Source organism: Somniosus microcephalus, chromosome 9 (assembly GCF_052327205.1).
Source record: "Somniosus microcephalus isolate GS21.2 chromosome 9, FLI_Smic_1.0, whole genome shotgun sequence".
In the NCBI taxonomy this organism is placed as follows: Eukaryota; Metazoa; Chordata; class Chondrichthyes; order Squaliformes; family Somniosidae; genus Somniosus; species Somniosus microcephalus.
This window is the reverse complement of record NC_140995.1, coordinates 79491854-79511234: the sequence shown is the minus strand read 5'-3', so window position 1 is coordinate 79511234 and position 19381 is coordinate 79491854. Positions and strand designations below refer to the sequence as shown.

General features: G+C 45.5%; 1 protein-coding gene across 1 annotated transcript in view; it reads right to left on the bottom strand.

Annotated features, from left to right (window-relative positions):
* The window catches only part of LOC147112493 (adhesion G protein-coupled receptor F5-like), a 61786-nt gene that overhangs the window by 18440 nt on the left and 23965 nt on the right, over window positions 1-19381 (bottom strand). Inside the window, exon 3 of the mRNA XM_085998185.1 lies at window positions 381-1760. Coding sequence (XP_085854311.1) covers window positions 381-1760 — 1380 coding nt within the window. The remainder of the gene's footprint in view (window positions 1-380; window positions 1761-19381) is intronic.

Here is a 19381-nt window from a genome sequence, read left to right as displayed (position 1 = left end):
GTACAGCAAGAAAGTGACTCCCCTTTAAGGGCAAGGATGCTTCCTTTAAATGCAGCTGACTGACCCGAATGTGCAATTGGTAACCTATCAGTTTTAAGGTGTGGTTCCCTGTGCATGACACTTTCTATGTCCCGTGTGGGTGCTTCCATGTGTCTTGGGCAAGCATAAGTTCAACTATGTAAATACAGCAAAATTGGGATTCTCGAGCATAATGGGCCTTTGCTTACTTCTACACTGCTGTTGACCTGCTTGTGTTGCATTCTAGCCTCTTAACATATTATACCCATACAACATGTTCAGCTGATAATATTTTACAGGTATAACTTGCATAAAACTAATGAGCAAAATATCTAAAGTTACTGTCATTATATAATACATACCTGAAGTCCATTGAGAATATTAAATACATAATGGATGGCAATAGGGGTATTTTTCTGCAGAAATGCAAATCCAAGTGCCCAAGTGAGACCCAGGACTGGGGTTAGGATAGCAACGCTTCTCACTATTTGTTTGAGTGGATTTTTATCCTTTGCATGGCTGCTGGGCTTCTCCCCGATGGTTGGTCGCAGCAACTTAAATACGGCTACTAATGTAATGAAAATGTTGATTGTAACGATGGTCAATGGCGGCACAACAAAAGTAAGGTAAAGGTAGATCTCGCCCGTGTTAAGCCAGCATTTATCCTGTTTTATGTAATGATTTCTTGCATAGGCAACTATAAATGTACTGATGGAAATTATTAATGGGCACAGGTAGCCCAGGGTAAATGAGATTATCATCATAGCTGATTTGCTGAAATCTTTGAAAAGAAAAATCAAATGATAAAGAAGCAGCAGGGCTAGAGTGAACATCCAGAAAAACAAGGCAAGGTAGAAAAAGTGAATGAATAAAACAGTCACTATGCAGGCCATTGTATTTGGCTTCAGATATTCAGATAAGATGAACCATACATCAGCAGTCAGTAGAGATAGAACAATATTCAGTATTGCAATATGACGGGCATGTGAGGTTTTAGTTTTGGTCACATGCTTCCATACAACTGCCTCTATAATAACGCTGATTACCAAGCTTCCCAAAGATGTGCCAATTGTAATGAAGGTTATATAACTCAAACCTTTGTGTTCTCCTTTCAGTTTAGAACGGGACATCAGTACAGAAAAAGATGTCAGGTGGTTACACATGCAAACAATATTGTTCCCATTTGTTTCAGACCTGCATCCCATTCCATCCCATCCTCCAGTACTGTTAAGACTAAAGTTCCAAAACACACATTGAACACTGGCTAGATCAAGTGTGGCGTCCAGTGGCATGAAATACATCTCAATACTAATTGAACTGTCTTCTGCAGTTGTTGTTAGAACAAGACCATTCAATTTTGAGTCACTAGTATCATTTGTTTGGTCCAGGATATCAATCATTGTTGGAAATGCAATGCTGATAATTAGGGAGTTATTTGGAAGCTTTCCCAATACACATTTATCAATGATCACAGTACTATTTAAGGATTGATTTCTGATCTTTATCTCACTGAAGTCCACATTATATGGCTTGATAGAAGTGGTGTCAACCTTCACCCCCTTCAGTTGAATATTTGATTTTATGATGTTGAAAGTTTTTTCAGTTGGAGACAATAACCTGGTAAATACTTCTACCGACTTTAATAATTTGGAGCTGGAGTTGTCCTTCTTTTCATTTTGCATTATTTTCCAGTTTGACATCCAGGATACATTGACCAGAGTATTTACTGTTACAAGGAAATCCTGGAAACATAAGACATAGCTTCATTAAGTAAATCTTCAGGTGAAATTCTGATTGGAACAAAATAGAGAGAAATAGTTTGAGAAAAACAACTGTTAATGTAGCTCACTGCCTCTTAAATTACTGAATAATTTTGAGTAATTCTGCAAGTTATGCAGCTGGAATGAAACCAGCAAAATCAGCAGCAACTTTTTTAATGGGCACAAGTCAAGATCACCTTAAAGGGAGACATGAGGGGAACGTGTGGTGTTTTGGGCTCTTTCAATCAGAGTAGGCATGTAGTAGCTGAAATCACTCTGTGGAATATTAGCAATCAGCTGTTAACTCATTCATATGAACTTGATTTTTCCACTATTTTAAATCTGTTAGTGAGTTCATTTTAAATTGTGGACAGAAGATTTCTGAAGAACAAGTGCAGAACTCCACCTATTCATGCACACACACAGTAAAAATTCAAGGTCACCCTGACTCATCTACAGCTCCATCTTGGGAGTAGGGGATACAGGGCAATTGTTTCAAATGAGATGGGGCAGGCCACACATTTTAATGGGTCAGATGAAATTGTAAGACAGACCACGTTTAGCTAAAGTTACGGATTTTAAAAAATGTGTTTCTCGGATGTGGGCGTCGCTGGCAAGGCCCACATTTATGCCCATCCCTAATTGCCCTTGAGAAGGTGGTGGTGAGCCGCATTCTTGAACCGCTGCAGTCCGTGTGGTGAAGGTACTCCCACAGTGCTGTTAGAGAGGGAGTTCCAGGATTTTGACCTAGCAACAATGAAGGAACGGCAATATATTTCCAAGTCAGCATGGTATGTAACTTGGAGGGGATATTTCAGGTGATGGTGTCCTCATGCACCTGCTGCCCTTGTCCTTCTAGGTGGAAGAGGTCGTGGGCTTGGGAGGTGCTGCCGAAGAAGCCTTGGCAAGTTGCTGCAGTGCATCTTGTAGATGGTACACACTGCAGCCATGGTGCACCGGTGGTGGAGGGAGTGAATATTTAAGGTGATGGATGGGGTACTAATCAAGCAGGCTGCTTTGTCCTGGATGGTGTCAAGCTTCTTGACTGTTGTTGGAGCTGCACTCATCCAGGCAAGTGGAGAGTATTCCATCACACTCCTGGCTTGTGCCTTGTAGATGGTGGAAAGGCTTTGGGGAGACAGGAGGTGAGACATGAGCTGCAGAATACCCAGCCTCTGACCTGCTCTTGTAGCCACAGTAGTTATGTGGCTGGTTCAGTTAAGTTTCTGGTCAATGGTGACCCACCAGGATGTTGATGGTGGGAGATTCAGTGATGGTAATGCCGTTGATTGTCAAGAGGTGGTGGTTAGACTCTCGCTTGTTGGAGATAGTCATTGCCTGGCACTTGTGTGGCGCGAATGTTACTTGCCACTTATCAGCCCAAGCCTGAATGTCATCCAGGTCTTGCTGCATGTGGGCATGGACTGCTTAATTATCAGAGGAGTTGTGAATCGACCTTAACACTGTGCAATTATCAGCAAACATTCCCATTTCTGACCTTATGATGGAACGAAGGTCATTGATGAAGCAGCTGAAGATGGTTGGAACTAGGACACTGCCCTGAGGAACTCCTGCAGCGATATCCTGGGGCTGAGATGATTGACCTCCAACCAACACAGCCATCTTATTTTGTGCTAGGTATAACTCCAGCCTGTTGAGTTTTCTCCGTGATTCCCACTGACTTCAATTTTACTAGGGCTCCTTGATGCCAGCCTCGGTCAAATGCTGTCTTGATGTCTGGGGCAGCCACTCTCACCTCACCTCTGGAATTCACTCTTTTCTCCATGTTTGAACCAAGGCTGTAATGAGGTCTGAAGCCAAGTGGTCCTGGCGGAACCCAAACTGAGCATCGATGAGCAGGTTATTGGTGAGTAAGTGCAGTTTGATAGCACTGTTCACGACTCCTTCCAGCACTTTGCTGATGATTGAGAGTAGCCTGATGGGATGGTAATTGGCTGGATTGGATTTGTCCTGCTTTTTGTGGACAGGACAGTTTTCCACATTGCCAGATGGATGCCAGTGTTGTAGCTGTACTCGAACAGCTTGGTAAGTGGCATGGCTAGCTCTGAAGCACAAGTTTTCAGCACAACAACCGGGTTGTTGTTAGGGCCCATAGCCTTTGTTGTATCCAGTGCACTCAGCTGTTTCGTGATATCACGTGGAGTGAATCGAAGTGGCTGAAGACTGACTTCCGTGGTGGTGGGGCCCTCAGGAGGAGGCCGATATGGATCATCCACTCGGTATTTCTGGCTGAAGATGGTTCCAAACACTTCAGCCTTGTCTTTTACACTCACGTGCTGTCCTCCGCCATTGTTGAGGATGGAGATATTCATGGAGCCTCCTCCTCCTGTTAGTTGTTTAATTGTCCACCACCATTCACAACTGGATGTGGCAGGACTGCAGAGCTTTGATCTGATCCGTTGATTGTGGGATCCCTTAGCTCTGTCTATAACATGCTGCTTCCACTGTTTAGCACGCTTGTAGTCCTGTGCTGCAGCTTCCCAAGGTTGGCACCTCATTTTTAGATATGCCTGGTGCACTCCTCATTGAACCAGGGTTGGTCCCCTGGCTTGATGGTAATGGTAGAGTGTGGGACATGCCAGGCCATGAGGTTACAGATTGTGGTGGAATACAATTCTGCTGCTGTTGGCCCACAGCGCTTCATGGATGCCCACTTTTGAGCTGCTAGATCTTTTCTGAATCTACCCCATTTAGCATGGTGGTAGTGCCACACAAGATGGACGGTGTCCTCAGTGTGAAGGCAAGATTTCGTCTCCACAAGAATTGTGCGGTGGTCACTGCTACCAATACTGTCATGGACAGATGCATCTGTGACAGGTAGATTGGTGAGGACGAGGTCAAGTAGGTTTTTCTCTCATGTTGGTTCTCTCACCGCCTGCCGTAGTCCTAGTCTGGCATCTATTTCCTTCAGGACTCGGCCAGCTTGGGCAGTAGTGGTGCTACCGAGCAACACTTGGTGATGGACATTGAAGTCCCCCACCCAGAGTACATTCTGTGCCCTTGCTACTCTGTGCTTCTTCCAAGTGGTGTTCAATATGGAGGAGTACTGATTCATCAGCTGAGGGAGGGCGGTAGGTGGTAATCAGCAGGAGGTTTCCTTGCCCATGCTTGACCTGAAGCCATGAGACTTCATGGGGTCCGGAGTCAATGTTGAGGACTCCCAGGGCCACTCCTTCCCGACTGTATACGACTGTGCCACCACCCCTGGTGGGTCGGTCCTGCCGGTGGGACAGGGCAGGGATGGTGATGGAGAAATCTGGGGCATTGGCTGAAAGGTATGATTCTGTGAGTATGACTATGTCAGGCTGTTGATTGACTAGTCTGTGGGACAGCTTTCCCAATTTTGGCACAAGTCCCCAGATGTTGGTGAGGATGACTTTGCAGGGTCGACTTGGCTGGGTGTGACGTTGCCATGTCCGAAGCCAGTGCCGAAGTCGATGCAGGGTTCTCCATCTGCATTTATTATTTCTCATAGTGGTTTTGTACAACTGAGTGGTTTGCTAGGCCATTTCAGAGGGCAGTTAAAAGTCAACCACTCTCTGTGGGTCTGGAGTCGCATATAGGCCAGACCAGGTAAGGATGGTAGATTTCCTTTCATAAAGGACATTAGTGAACCAGGTGGGTTTTTACAAAATAAGACATGGTCACCATTACTGATACTAGCTTTTTATTCCAGATTTTATTTAATTAACTGCACTTAAGTTCCCCAGTGGTGGGATTTGAACTCGCATCCCAGCCTCTGGATTACTAGTCCAGTGATATGACCACTATGCTACCGTTCTCGTAATTATACACACTGTCTTACGATAGCATTTACAGGGCTATCCTCATTACAGGCATATGCTATTACAGGTTAGTATGGTACTTCAGGGGTTAGAGAGGAGAGGCATTTGAGTTGAGAGAGAGTGTGGTAAGTGGGAGAAAAGTCATTTAAGTGTATTTTGTGAATTTTAGTGTGTTAAAAAGTTAATTATTTGAAGTGAGTTTAATTTTTTAAGTTTAAATTAAACTGCTGGGGAGTTTAAACCGGAAGTAGAATCTGGGTATAAAAGGGGTGGGACTAGTGCTACTGCACAGAGTGCGGTGGCATTGAGTGTAAGCAGAGTTTGGTAAGTGGGAGAGTTCGGGCAAGTGGGAGGTGAGGGGGTGTTTTTGCTCTGTTTTGTTCCCCACTCCCAGGCTTAGACAGCACTGCGGAAGCAGAGCAGCGAGACGAGTCAACCAAACAGGCCTCACAGACAGTATTCAAAGAGATTGGTGATCAGCTGGTTGGTAGGTTTTCTTCCTTCTCTTTTATACCTTTAAGTTGGTAAGTCCTATTGAATAGTGGTGTGATATTATCATCTATATCCGGGCAGGGTCTTCATAACTAATAAGAAATGTAATTAATTATATAGAATGGAGCAGGTGATATGTTACTGTTGCGAGATGTGGGAGCCGGTGGACCCCATTGAGGCTCATGGTGATTACATCTGCGACAAGTGCTTGCTGCTAGAGGAACTCCGGCTCCGTATTGAGGTGCTTGAGACCGAGCTTCAGACACTGCGACACATCAGGGAGGGGAAGAAGTTCCTGGACTCTATGTTTCAGGAGGTAGTCACACCTATGAAATTAATTAATTCAGATGTAGTCCGTGGTCAGGGACAGGACGGTGTGACTATGAGTGAGGCAGGTACGGGGAACCAGGAGGTAGTGTTGGAGGAGCCGCAGCCCTTGCTCTTGTCAAACAGTTTCGAGATTCTTTCTCCCTGTGAGGGCGGGAGCAGGGACTGCAGGGAGGATGAGCAACCTGGCCACAGCACCGTGGAACAGGGGGCCATTCAAGTGGGGGGAGTAAAAAGAAATGTTGTAGTGGTAGGGGATAGTATCATTAGGGGGATAGATAGGGTTCTCTGCAGTCGAGAGCGGGAGTCCCGAAGGCTGTGTTGTCTGCCCGGTGCCAGGGTTAAGGACATCTCTTCTGGGCTGGAAAGAAACTTGTAGCGGGAGGGGGAGGATCCAGTTGTCATGGTCCATGTTGGTACAAACAACGTAGATAGGACAAGGAAGAAGGTTCTGTTAAAGGAGTATGAACAGCTAGGGGTCAAATTAAAAAACAGAACCTCAAGGGTAATAATCTCTGGATTCTTACCTGAGCCACGAGCGAATTTGGCTAGGACAAATAAAATTAGAGAGTTAAATGCGTGGCTCCAAGACTGGTGTGGGAAAAATGGGTTTTGCTTCTTGGGACACTGGCACCACTACTGGGACAAGAGGGAGCTGCTCCATTGGGACGGACTTCAGTTGGCCAGTGCTGGGACTAGAATCCTGGCAAATCATATAACTAGGGCTGTAGAGAGGGCTTTAAACTAATTTAGTGGGGGAAAGGTTTCCAGAGAGCAAATAATAAAAATGACTACGGAGAAGGTCATAGACTTAGGTAGCAGTGGGGGAATTAAAAAACAGAGCATGTCAGGAAGGGACAGAAGGTATGGAGTAAAAGGTAAAGTAGTAAAAGGGGAAAAAGTAGGAACTAAGTGTCACAAAACATATTTGAAAGTTCTTTATCTGAATGCACATAGCATTCGTAACAAAATGGATGAGTTAACGGCACAAATAACTACATATGGGTATGATCTTGTGGTCATTACAGAAACATGGCTGCAGGGTGACCATGACTGGGAATTAAATATACCAGGTTATTTAACAATCAGGAAGGACAGGCAGGAAGGAAAGGGAGGTGGGGTGGCTATGTTAATAAAGGAAGGAATCACTGTAATACAGAGAAATTGCCTCACAGCGCCAGGGACCCGGGTTTGAATCCGACCTCGGGTGACTGTCTGTGTGGAGTTTGCACATTCTCCCCGTGTTTGCGTGGGTTTCCTCCGGGTGCTCCGGTTTCCTCCCACAGTCCAAAGATGTGCGGGTTAGGTTGATTGGCTATGATAAATTAACCCTTAGTGTTAGGGGGATTAAATATGTGGGGTTACGGGGATAGGGTGGGATATGTGTTGATGTAGGGGTTACGGGGATCGGGTGGGATATGTGTCGGTGCAGGCTCGATGGGCCAAAATGGCCTCTATCTGCACTGTGGGGTTTCTGTGATTTCTGTGACAGAGAAATGATATTGGGTCAAAGGATCAGGATAGTGAAACAGTTTGGGTGGAGATACAGAATAATAAGGGGGAAAAAACACTAGTGGGCATAGTCTATAGGCCTCCGAACAGTTGCAACTCTGTTGGACGGAGTATTAATCAGGAAATAGTTGAGGCTTGTAATAAGGGAACAGCTATAATTATGGGGGATTTTAACTATCATATTAACTGGGCAAATCAAATTGGGCAGGGCAGCCTTGAGGATGAGTTCATTGAATGTATTAGGGATGGGTTTCTGGAGCAGTATGTAACTGAACTGACCAGGGGGCAAGCAACCTTAGATTTGGTCCTGTGTAATGAGACAGGATTAATTAAAAATGTCCTAGTAAAGGATCCCCTTGGAATGAGTGACCATAACATGGTTGAATTCCATATTCAATTAGAGGGTGAGAAGGTTGGATCTCAAACAAGCGTGCTGAGCTTGAATAAAGGAGACTATGAAGGTATGAGAGCAAAATTGATTAGAGTGGACTGGGAAAATAGATTAAAGGGTGAGACGGTACATGATCAGTGGTGTACATTTAAGGAGTTATTTTACAACTTCCAAAAAATATATATTCCACTAAGGAAAAAAGGGTGTAAAAGAAAATATAGCCATCCGTGGCTAAGTAAAGTAAATAAGGATAGTATCCAACTAAAAACAAGGGCATATAAGGTAGCCAAATCTAGTGGGAGGATAGAAGATTGGGAAGTCTTTAAAAGACAGCAAAAAATAACTAAAAGATTGATTTAAGAAAGGGAAGATAGATTATGAAAGTAAATTAGCAAAAAATATAAAAACAGATAGCAAAAGTTTCTATAGTGATATAAAAAGAAAAAGGGTGGCTAAAGTAAACGTTGGTCCCTTAGAGGATGAGACTGGGAAATTAATGGTGGGAAACATGGAGATGGCAAAAATGCTGAACAATTATTTTGTGTCAGTCTTTATGGTAGAGGACACTAAGAATATCCCAACACTGGACAAACAGGGGCTCTAGGGGGGGAGGAGCTAAATACGATTAAAATCACTAAGGAAGTGGTACTTGGTAAAATAATGGGACTCAAGGCAGATAAATCCCCTGGACCTGATGGCTTACATCCTAGGGTCTTGAGGGAAGTGGCGGTAGGGACTGCATTGGTAATAATTTTCCAAAACTCCCTGGACTCAGCAAAGGTCCTGGCAGATTGGAAAACTGCTAATGTAACACCCTTATTTAAAAAGTGTAGTAGGCAGAAGGCTGGAAACTATAGACCTGTTAACCTAACATCTGTGGTTGGTAAAATTTTAGAGTCTATTATTAAGGAGACAGTAATGGAACATTTGGATAAACATAATTTAATAGGACAAAGTCAGCATGGTTTTATGAAGGGGAAGTCATGTTTGACAAATTTGCTTGAGTTCTTTGAGGAAGTAACATACAGGGTGGATAAAGGGGAACCAGTGGACGTAGTGTATTTAGACTTCCAAAAGGCATTTGACAAGTTGCCACACAAGATTATTGCTCAAGATAAAAAATAATGGGATTGGGGGTAATATTCTGGCATGGGTGGAGGATTGGCTATCTAACAGAAAGCAGAGAGTTGGGATAAATGGTTCATTCTCAGACTGGCAATCAATAACTAGTGGTGTTCCGCAGTGGTCAGTGCTGGGTCCCCAACTCTTTACAATCTATATTAATGATTTGGAGGAGGGGACCGAGTGTAACATATCAAAGTTTGCAGATGATACAAAGATGGGAAGGAAAGTAGTGAGTGAGGAGGACATAAAAAACCTGCAAAGGGACATAGACAGGCTAAGTAAGTGGGCAGAGATTTGGCAGATGGAATAGAATACTGGAAAGTGTGAGGTTATGTACTTTGGCAGGAAAAATCATAGAGCAAGTTATTATTTTAATGGCAAGAAACTGGAAAGTACTGTAGTACAAAGGGATCTGGGGGTCCTGGTGCATGAAACTTAAAGTTAGCATGCAGTTGCAGCAAGTGATCAAGAAGGCCAATGGAATGTTGGCTTTTATTGCTAGGGGGATAGAATATAAAAACAGGGAGGTATTGTTGCAGTTGTACAAGGTGTTGGTGAGACCGCACCTGGAATACTGCATACAGTTTTGGTGTCCGTACTTAAGAAAAGACATACTTGCTCTTGAATCAGTACAAAGAAGGTTCACTCGGTTAATCCTGGGGATGAGGGGGTGGACATATGAGGAGAGGTTGAGTAGATTGGGACTCTACTCATTGGAGTTCAGAAGAATGAGAGGCGATCTTATTGAAACATATAAGATTGTGAAGGGGCTTGATCGGGTGGATGTGGTGAGGATGTTCTCAATGATGGGTGAAACTAGAACTAGGGGGCATAATCTTAGAATAAGGGGCTGCTCTTTCAAAACTGAGATGAGGAGAAACTTCTTCACTCAGAGGGTAGTAGGTCTGTGGAATTTGCTGTCCCAGAAAGCTGTGGAAGCTACATCATTAAATAAATTTAAAACAGAAATAGACAGTTTCTTAGAAGTAAAGGGAATTAGGGGTTACGGGGAGCGGGCAGGAAATTGGACATGAGTCTATGTTTGGAACGGTCATGGCCCTGTGGGTAACGAAGCGGGCCCAGGGGCCGTGTAGCCTGGTTCTGCTCCTACTTCTTGTGTTCTAATTATGTGTTAGATTTCAGGAGATGGTTCTATTCCTGTTCCTGGCTGGGGTGGAGATCACCTTTTACAGAAGGTAAGTACTGTAGAAAATATAAGGACAGTGATCTCCTGGACGAATTTCGATCGCCTAGATGGGTCGGAGAGGAATTTCCCAGATTTATTTCTCCCAAATTGGCCATTGGGTTTTTTATCTGGTTTTTCGCCTCTCCCAGGAGATCACATGGGTTCGGGAGGGATGTAGAGTGATAGTAGATTTGAGGTTAGGATCAGATCAGCCATGATCTTATTGAATGGTGGAGCAGGCTCGAGGGGCCGATTGGCCTACTCCTGCTCCTATTTCTTATGTTCTTATGTTCTTAACCTCCTCCAGACATCAGGGAGCTTGCCAAATGTGTCCTGTCTTGGAATTTCATTTCACCCACTAAAGTGTGTGGCAGCTCATGTGGAGCATAGACCTGTTGGGAGGAATGACCTGTTTCTCTGTTGTAAATCCTATTTAATTCTATGAATCAGCAAAGTTGCATGATTGGGACGTTGGAGAAAATGCATTTCAGTGGCAGACTGTTAAGCGATTTATGTCTTGGGGAAAAATAATCCTTGATCATGGGGGTAACAAGCTGGAAAATGGTAACACCAAAGGTAAAATAAAGGGGGGAAAATGAACAACAACTTGCAACTCAGAATGGATAAGATGGCTGCCACTAGGCTGACAATTCCATAAGGAGCTCTGGACCTCTTCATTTCTATCCATGGAATCTCTTGCCATCCTTTGCCCTTTCTCTCCCAAATCTCCTTGCTTCCACTGTCCAAGTTCCCATGGCTCCATCAGTTGGTGCATTTTAGCCCTATCTACAAATTACCGACAAGTTATCTGCTTTAAACCTCCAATACCCATCCCCCACCCCTGCTCTGCTTCTCAAATTTGGTTTCCGAATTCCTGGTCTTCTCAGGACATCCAGACTACGTTTCTGCATTGGACTACACTGGATTACACCACTATGCTTCTGCACTGGACTAAACTGGATTACACTGTAAGACTCATTTGATGTGTCAAAAATTTGCTGCTAAAAAAATGATCTTCACCACTGTGGCTGTTTCTCTGCTGAGCTGGGTGACTCGTTCGACTAGTTTTTCAGCTTTGTTAGCTTCTGCTAGTTGCTGTTGTTTCTCTGATGAGCTGGGTGACTCGTTCTACTGGTTTTTCTGCTTTGTTGGTTGCTGACTTGTGGTTTTACATTTTCTCCGCTGCTTCTGATCTATGGTGACCTCCAACTTCACGTCAACTTCACCATCTTCCTGCACCGCAACCGATTCTCATTAACACGGCAACAACCTCCATCCTTCAATTCTTTACTCTTCAAATAGCTTCTGGTCTTCACTCGTCTACTACTCCTTTCTCCGAGCTTGGACAACAGTTCGTCGATAGTCCACGCCAACTCCATCCTACCTATGTCAGCTTTTTCCCTCTGAGAACTCCGACTTTAACTCTGGGCTCCCTACTATTGTCACCAACCTATTCCCTACTACTACCAGGAAATATGCATCCTTATAATTGCTGCATAACCAGGCCTATGTAGCTTGAGTTTTTCCCCTGTGTCTATTCGCGTACGCATTTTGGCTGCTGCTCTGGACCTGAGCCATTCACTTCTATTTCCACCTTTTTCTCCCCCTGTTTCCTTTTCTCTCTATCCCTCACTGGCCACTCTCTCCTGTAGTCAGGCCTCCTTTCATCTCTCCTCTCTTGGATACACTGCTCTCCCAAATCCTTACGCAAACACTTCATTACTCGTCGACCTTCCTACTCTCCTGCCGCTGTCCCAGGCTTGACTCCCTCTTGGATAAGTCTACAGCTTCCCTGTGCCTGTTTGGCATCCTCCAAAGGGCCCACCATGGCACTCGTCGGTGCCTCCTCACGAGTAGCAACCCCAACTGTCCCATCCTACTCTCTCATCGACCTTCCCGTCCAGCGGGCCTGTGGGGGGCTAATCTAGCCAATCTCCTCCCCGTCCAACTCTGGCAGTAGATCAGTCATCACCAACCCTCTCCGCATCTCCCTGCAGAATGTCCGTTCGCTTGCGAACAAGGCCCTTGCAATCCATGAGTTTATCGTGGATGACTGCACTGACATCATGGCTCTGACAGAAACTTGGCGGAGGGATGATGACACCTTACCCTAAAATGAAGCCTCCCTGCCTGGCTATACCTTCCACCACTTCCCCCGCTCAGACTGCTGTGGTGGCAGTGTGGCTCTCATCACCAAATCACACCTGGGTCTGTCCCCCTACTCCCCTGGCACTTTCTCCTCCTTTGAGCATCTCATCTTGTTCCACTCCTCTCACTTCTCATTTAAAATTCTTGTTGTCTACCGCCCACCCAAGTACCTAAAAATTTTATCACCAAGATATCCTCACTGCTTTCCTCCCTCAGCCTCTGCACCGAGCGACTTCTCATCCTCGGTGATTTCAACCTTCAATTCATCATGCTTTCTCTCCTCTGAGTTCACTTGCCTCCTATCCTCCCTTACTCTCTCCCTCCATGTGAACTCCCCAACCCATATTCACGGCCACCCCTGCGATCTTGCCATCTCTTGCGGCCTTGCTACTCCCACCATGCCAATCGCAGATAAGGCCATCTCTGACCACTTCCTTATATCGCTTTCTACCCACATTCCCCTTCCCCCACCCAACCCTACTTCCTTCTGTGTCCGCCCCTGGAAAAAACTCTCCCAACTCTCTTACAACTGCACTTATGAAATCCCAACTGTCCAGCCTTTGGCCCTCCATTCACCACGACATTTCTGCAGCTGCTCAACCACACCCTCAACACCACCTTTGATGCCCTAGTCCCCATTAAAACCATTACTTTCTCTCACCCTGGCCGCTCCCCCTGGTATGGCCCACATCGTCGCTCCCTCAAGTCCAAGGGACGCAGACTCGAACAACTAGTTTAGCCATTCACCACCAGATCTGCCTGGACCACAAAGCATTATCGGGTCCTGCTCTCGTCTGCCAGAACTGCTCACTATTTCAGGATCATTCTGGAATGCAAAGATAACCCCGGCTACTATTTTCTACTGCTAACAGGCTTCTTAAACCCCTCTCCCCTGTCTCCTCCACACTCACTTCCAACAACAAGTGCAAGGAGCTCATGGAATTTTTTGTCTCTAAGATTGAGACCATCCGATAGCTGCATCTGCCACTTTCCTTCCTTCCCTTAGCCCACCGGGCCAAACTTCCTCTAAGGTTCCCCCCTGTCCAAGCCCTGAACTCACATCTTTCTCTAGTTTCTCTCCGATCTCCCCTCATGACCTCTCAGCGCTCATTCTGTCCATGAGACCCACTTCCTGCTCCCTCGACCCTATTCCCACTAAACTGCTGACCACCCAACTTCCTTTTCTGGCTCCCATGTTAGCTGACATTGTTAATAGTTTTCTCCCCTCAGGTACTGTCCCCCTCTCCTTCAAATCTGCCATCATCACCCCTCTCCTCAAAAAAACAACCCTTGGCCCCTCCGTCCTTCCAATCTACCGCCCCATCTCCAACCTCCCTTTCCTCTCCAAAGTCCTTGAATGCGCTGGCGCCTCCCAAATCCGTGCCCATCTTTTCCGCAACTCCATGTTTGAATCCCTCCAATCCAGATTCCATTCCTGCCATAGTACCGAAACGGCTCTCGTCAAAGTCACAAATGGCAACCTTTGCGACTGTGACAAAGGTAAACTATCCCTCCTCGTCCTTCTTGACTTGTCTGCAGCCTTTGACACAGTTGACCACTCCATCCTTCTCCAATGCCTCTCCACCATCTGGGTGGTACTGCACTCACCTGGTTCCATTCTTAGCTATCTAATCGTAGCCTGAAAATCAGCTGCAATGGCTTCTCTTCCCACTGCCGCATCGTTACCTCTGGGGTCCCCCAAGGATCTATCCTTGGCCCCCTCCTATTTCTCATTTATATGCTGCCCCTTGGCGTTATCATCTGAAAACACAGTGTTAGTTTCCACTTGTATGCTGACAACACCCAGCTCTACCTCAGCACCACTTCTCTTGACCCCTCCATGGTTGTCCGAGATCCAGTACTGGATGAGCAGAAATTTTCTCCAATTAAATATTGGGAAGATCAAAGCCATTGTCTTCAGGCCACGCCACAAGTTCCATTCCCTAGCCACTGACTCCATCGCTCTCCCGAACATCTGTCTGAGGCTGAACCAGACTGTTCGCAACTTTGGTGTCATATTTGACTCTGAAATGAGCATCCGACCAAATGTCCATGGCATAACTGAGACCACCTATTTCCATCTCCATAACATTACCAGTCTCTCCATGCCTTTGTTACCTTTAGACTTGACTATTCCAATGCACCCCTGGCTGGCCTTCCACATTCTACCCTAGGTGAACTTGAGGTCATCCAAAACTGCCCGTGTCCCAAGTCTCGTTCGCCCATCTCCCCTGTGCTCGCTGATCTACATTGGCTCCCGATTAAGCAATGCCTTGATTTCAAAATTCTCATCCTTGTTTTCAAATCCCTCCATGTCCTCGCCCCTCCCTATCTCTGTAATCTCCTCCAGCCCCACAGCTCTCCCTGCCCCCCCCCACCCCCTCAAGATATCTGTGCTCTTCTAATTCTGGCCTCTTGATCATCCTTGATTATAATCACTCAACCGTTGGTGGCTGTGCCTTCAGCTGCCTAGGCCCTAAGCTCCGAAACTCCCTCCCTAAAGCTCTCCGCCTCTCTATCCACCTTTTAAGACGTTGCTTAAAACCTACCCGTTTGACCAAGCTTTTGATCATCTGCCCTAATTTCTTATGAGGCTCGGTGTCAATTTTTTGTCTTATAATACTCCTGTGAAGCACCTTGGGATGTATTACTACATTGAAGGTGTTATATAAGTACAAGTTGTTGTTGTTGTTATTATATAGCATCTTTAACAAAAGACACCTCTCAAGGCACTTTATAAAAAGGTATCAGAGAATTTTACAGCACGGGAGGAGGCCACTCTGTCCATCATGCTTGTCCTAACTCTCAAAGAAATATCCACTTAATCCCATTTCCTTGCCCATTCCCCATGCCCTATAATTTTTTTTCAATTATTTATCCATTTCCCCTTTAAAAGCTATTGTGGATTTAGCTCCCACTGTATCTGATTTGGCATTCTATGTCCTAACAACTCTTTGTAAAAAGTATTCCTCCTTACCTCTTCCTTCGTTCCTTTTGTGATATGATGACATCAGATTTATGCTGGCGAATTACTGATTCATCAACCATTGTAAATAGTTTTTTTCTATTTACCTTATCAAAGCCCCTCATAATTTTAACACCGCTATCAGATTTTCTCTTATCCTCTTTGTTCTAATGAAGAGTCCCAGTTTCTCTAATGCTTCCTCGTAACTAAGGCCTATTATCCCTGATATCATCAATGTGAATCCTTTCTCCAAGCTCTTCATGGCCCTGATATCCTTCCTACAGTATGACACAATATTCTAACTGTGTCTAACCAATTATTTGCATAAGTTTAGCATTACCATTATGGGGGTGAAATTGTATAAAATTGCGATGTGCAGGCAACATGCAAAATTCGTGCTGCTTGCTCATTATAATGTTTGGAGCATGATCTCAGCGCTAAACGTGCTGCTGGTTGGCTTAGCACTCAACAGGGGGGCCAATATTGTGAGCAGTCTACTGGCCAATAACATTTTTCCTAGGCTCTCTGCACTACTTAAAGGGGAGGTGTTTTGTTACCGAAGCAACACATTGTTACTCTGAAGCTATGGTTCAACAGGGAAGAGAAATGGCAAGAAGGTTCTCAGATGCGGCACTGGAGGCCTTGGTCCTGGGGGTACACAGAAGACATCAGGTCCTCTACCAGCAGCGGGGTGGGAGGCCTTTCAGGCAGCACACTAGAAGGCAGTGGGAGGAAATAGCACAAGCTAATCACCCTTGTGCGCTCCCTTAGTGACTGTTTTGCATGTGCCTTTGACTATCCTAATGATGCCATGCAGTGCTACCCCAGTGGTTACAGCATGGCTGGTGGAAGGCTGCTGACTTTCAGTGGCGGACACTGCTGATGGCCTTGCAGGATGACCGAGGAGCTGGGAGTGTGAAATCGAGTAACAGTGTGTCTTCTTCTTCACTCTCCTCTCCCTCTCCCACTGACTAGGCAAGCTGGATTTCTTGGGTGTCTGAAATGAGGAAGGTGCAAGGGTAGGGTTGTGGTACAGGGAGGGGGGTAAAACAAGAGGTGCCTGCTTACACCATGTGCAGCTTGTAAATCAGATGGTATTGTGGGATGAGGGGGAAGTAGGATGTGAGAAGGAGGATAACTTATGAGGATACCAGCATCTTGTACTCTTTCAGCCCCACTGCTGGCCAAGGGCTCAGCCATGCCCCTGCCAAGAATGGCCAGCACCGCCTCCTCCAAGGGGGGGGGGGGGGAGGTGAAACTAGGAATGTGAGGTTTGCCTTGTGTTTGGTACAGATTGTTGGTAGGTGAGTGATGGGAGTGGTCGTGCATTGAACAGTGTGTGAGGCTAGTGGTGCAGTTGGTAGGAGATGGCTTTTGAAGATGCTTACACTGACCTTAACCCCTCCTCTGAGATCATGAAACTTATTTGGACACTGGAACCAGGTCCTGGTGGCAACACTGCTGGCAGTGTCTGCCTTGGCGATCTGGTCCCACATCCTTCTTTCTGGAGGGCCTCCTGGCCCCCAGCCTCTCTTCCAGTGTTGACCCCCTGCACAAAGGTCAAGTGCTGCATCTGAGACCCTGGGTCCCCTTTCCCTGGATTGTTGAGCCAGTGGGTTAGTGCTAAAGCACTTTTACCATTTTTATCAGCAGAAGGCAGCTCACCTTTAAGAGGTGCAGACGGCCTTTAAGAGGTGCAGGCTAGCTTTAAGTAACCTAGCCTCACTCAAATAACACGAACTTCAGCCCCCTGCTGAGCACACAGCCTGTCAGCAACATGTTCAGCGCGAGGCTGTATGCTGCAATTCTTATCATTAGCAGGCAGCACGAAGTTGACATGTTGCCTGCGTCTTTGAATTGGAGCGGGCACATCGCACATCGCAATGCCCGCTCCCATTTTTTAGCACTATCGAATTTGACCGCAAAACTATTTCCTCTTGTGGGAGAGTCCTGAACAAAGGGGGCACAACCTTAAAATTAGAGATAGGCCGTTCAGGTGTGATGTCAGGAAGCACTTCTTCACACAAAGGATAGTGGAAATCTGGAACTCTCTCCCACAAAAAGCTGTTGAGGCTGGGGGTCAATTAAAAAGTCAAAACTAAGTTTGATAGATTTTTGTTAGGCAAGGGTATTAAGAGTTACAGAACAAAGGCGGGTAGATGGAATTAAAATACAGATCAGCCATGATCTAATTGCATGCGGAACAGGCTTGATGGGCTGAATGGCCAACTCCTGTTCCTACGTCCCTATGTAGCAGATATGAGGCCTCCAGGTCTGAAGGTCTGATGGGTGCTTGCAAAAAAAAAGACCACTTACAATTTTTGGCTTTCTTCATCATGCTGTATGGGCCCCGTAAAAATACTCCAATCTGACCTCTATCTGCCCACTCTGTTAACCTGTTTATCCTCCTGATATCGTTGAAAATCCTCTTCACAGTTAACCACATTCTCTATTTTTCTGTCATCTGCAAATTTTGACACTGCCTACACACCAAAGTACAGACCATTTATATAAATGGAGAAGGTTAATTCGAGCAATGACTCCTGGGAATACTACATTCCTCCAGACCGAAAAACATGCATTTACCACTACTCTCTGTTTATAGTCCCTTAACCAAGTTCCTATTTATGCTGCTACATTCCTGTTAATACTGGGTGCCTTAACTTTAGCAACAAGCCTCCACCTTGGCACCTCCACCTTGGCACCTCATCAATCACCTTTTGAAAATCCATATACAGAATATCCACTGCACTTATTTTATCAATGCACTTTGTTATTTTCTTAAAGAACTAACACATTTTGTCAGGCATTACTTTCCTTTTACAAATCCATACTGACTGTCTTTAATTAGCCCATGTCTTTCTAAAACAGTGTTAAGTTTATTCCATTTTATGGCCTCTCGATGCTTACCCACCACCAACGTTAGGCTAATTGGTCTTTAGTTACTTGGGTTCTCCTTTTCTCCCTGAATAGATGGGTTTTCAATCTAACACTTCAGTCCTCTGACAAAACTTTTATATTGAAGGAAGGAAGTTTGAAAGATAGTGCTCAGAGCCGCTGTAATATCCTCCCTGACTTCCCTCAACATTCTAGGGTGCCTGCCATTAGGGCGAGCTGCAGGTGCAGCAGGTGGTTAAGAAGGCAAATGGTATGTTGGCCTTCGTAGCGAGAGGGTTTGAGTACAGGAACAAGGATGTCTTGCTGCAGTTGTACAGGGCCTTGGTGAGGCCACATCTTGAGTATTGTGTGCAGTTTTGGTCACCTTATCTGAGGAAGGATGTTCTTGCCATGGAAGGAGTACAGCGAAGATTCACCAGGCTGATACCTGGGATGGCAGGAATGACGTATGAGGAAAGATTGGGTCGATTGGGCTTGTACTCGCTGAAGTTTAGAAGAATGAGAGGGGATCTCATCGAAACTTATAAAATTCTAACAGGACTAGACAGACTAGATGCTGGAAGGATGTTCCCGGTGGTCGGGGAGTCCAGAACCAGGGGTCACAGTCTAAGGATAAGGGGTAAGCCATTTAGGACAGAGATGAGGAGGAATTTCTTCACCCAGAGAGTGGTGAACCTGTGGAATTCTCTGCCAAGGAAGGCAGTAGAGGCCAATTCATTAAATATGTTCAAGAAGGAGTTGGATATATTTCTT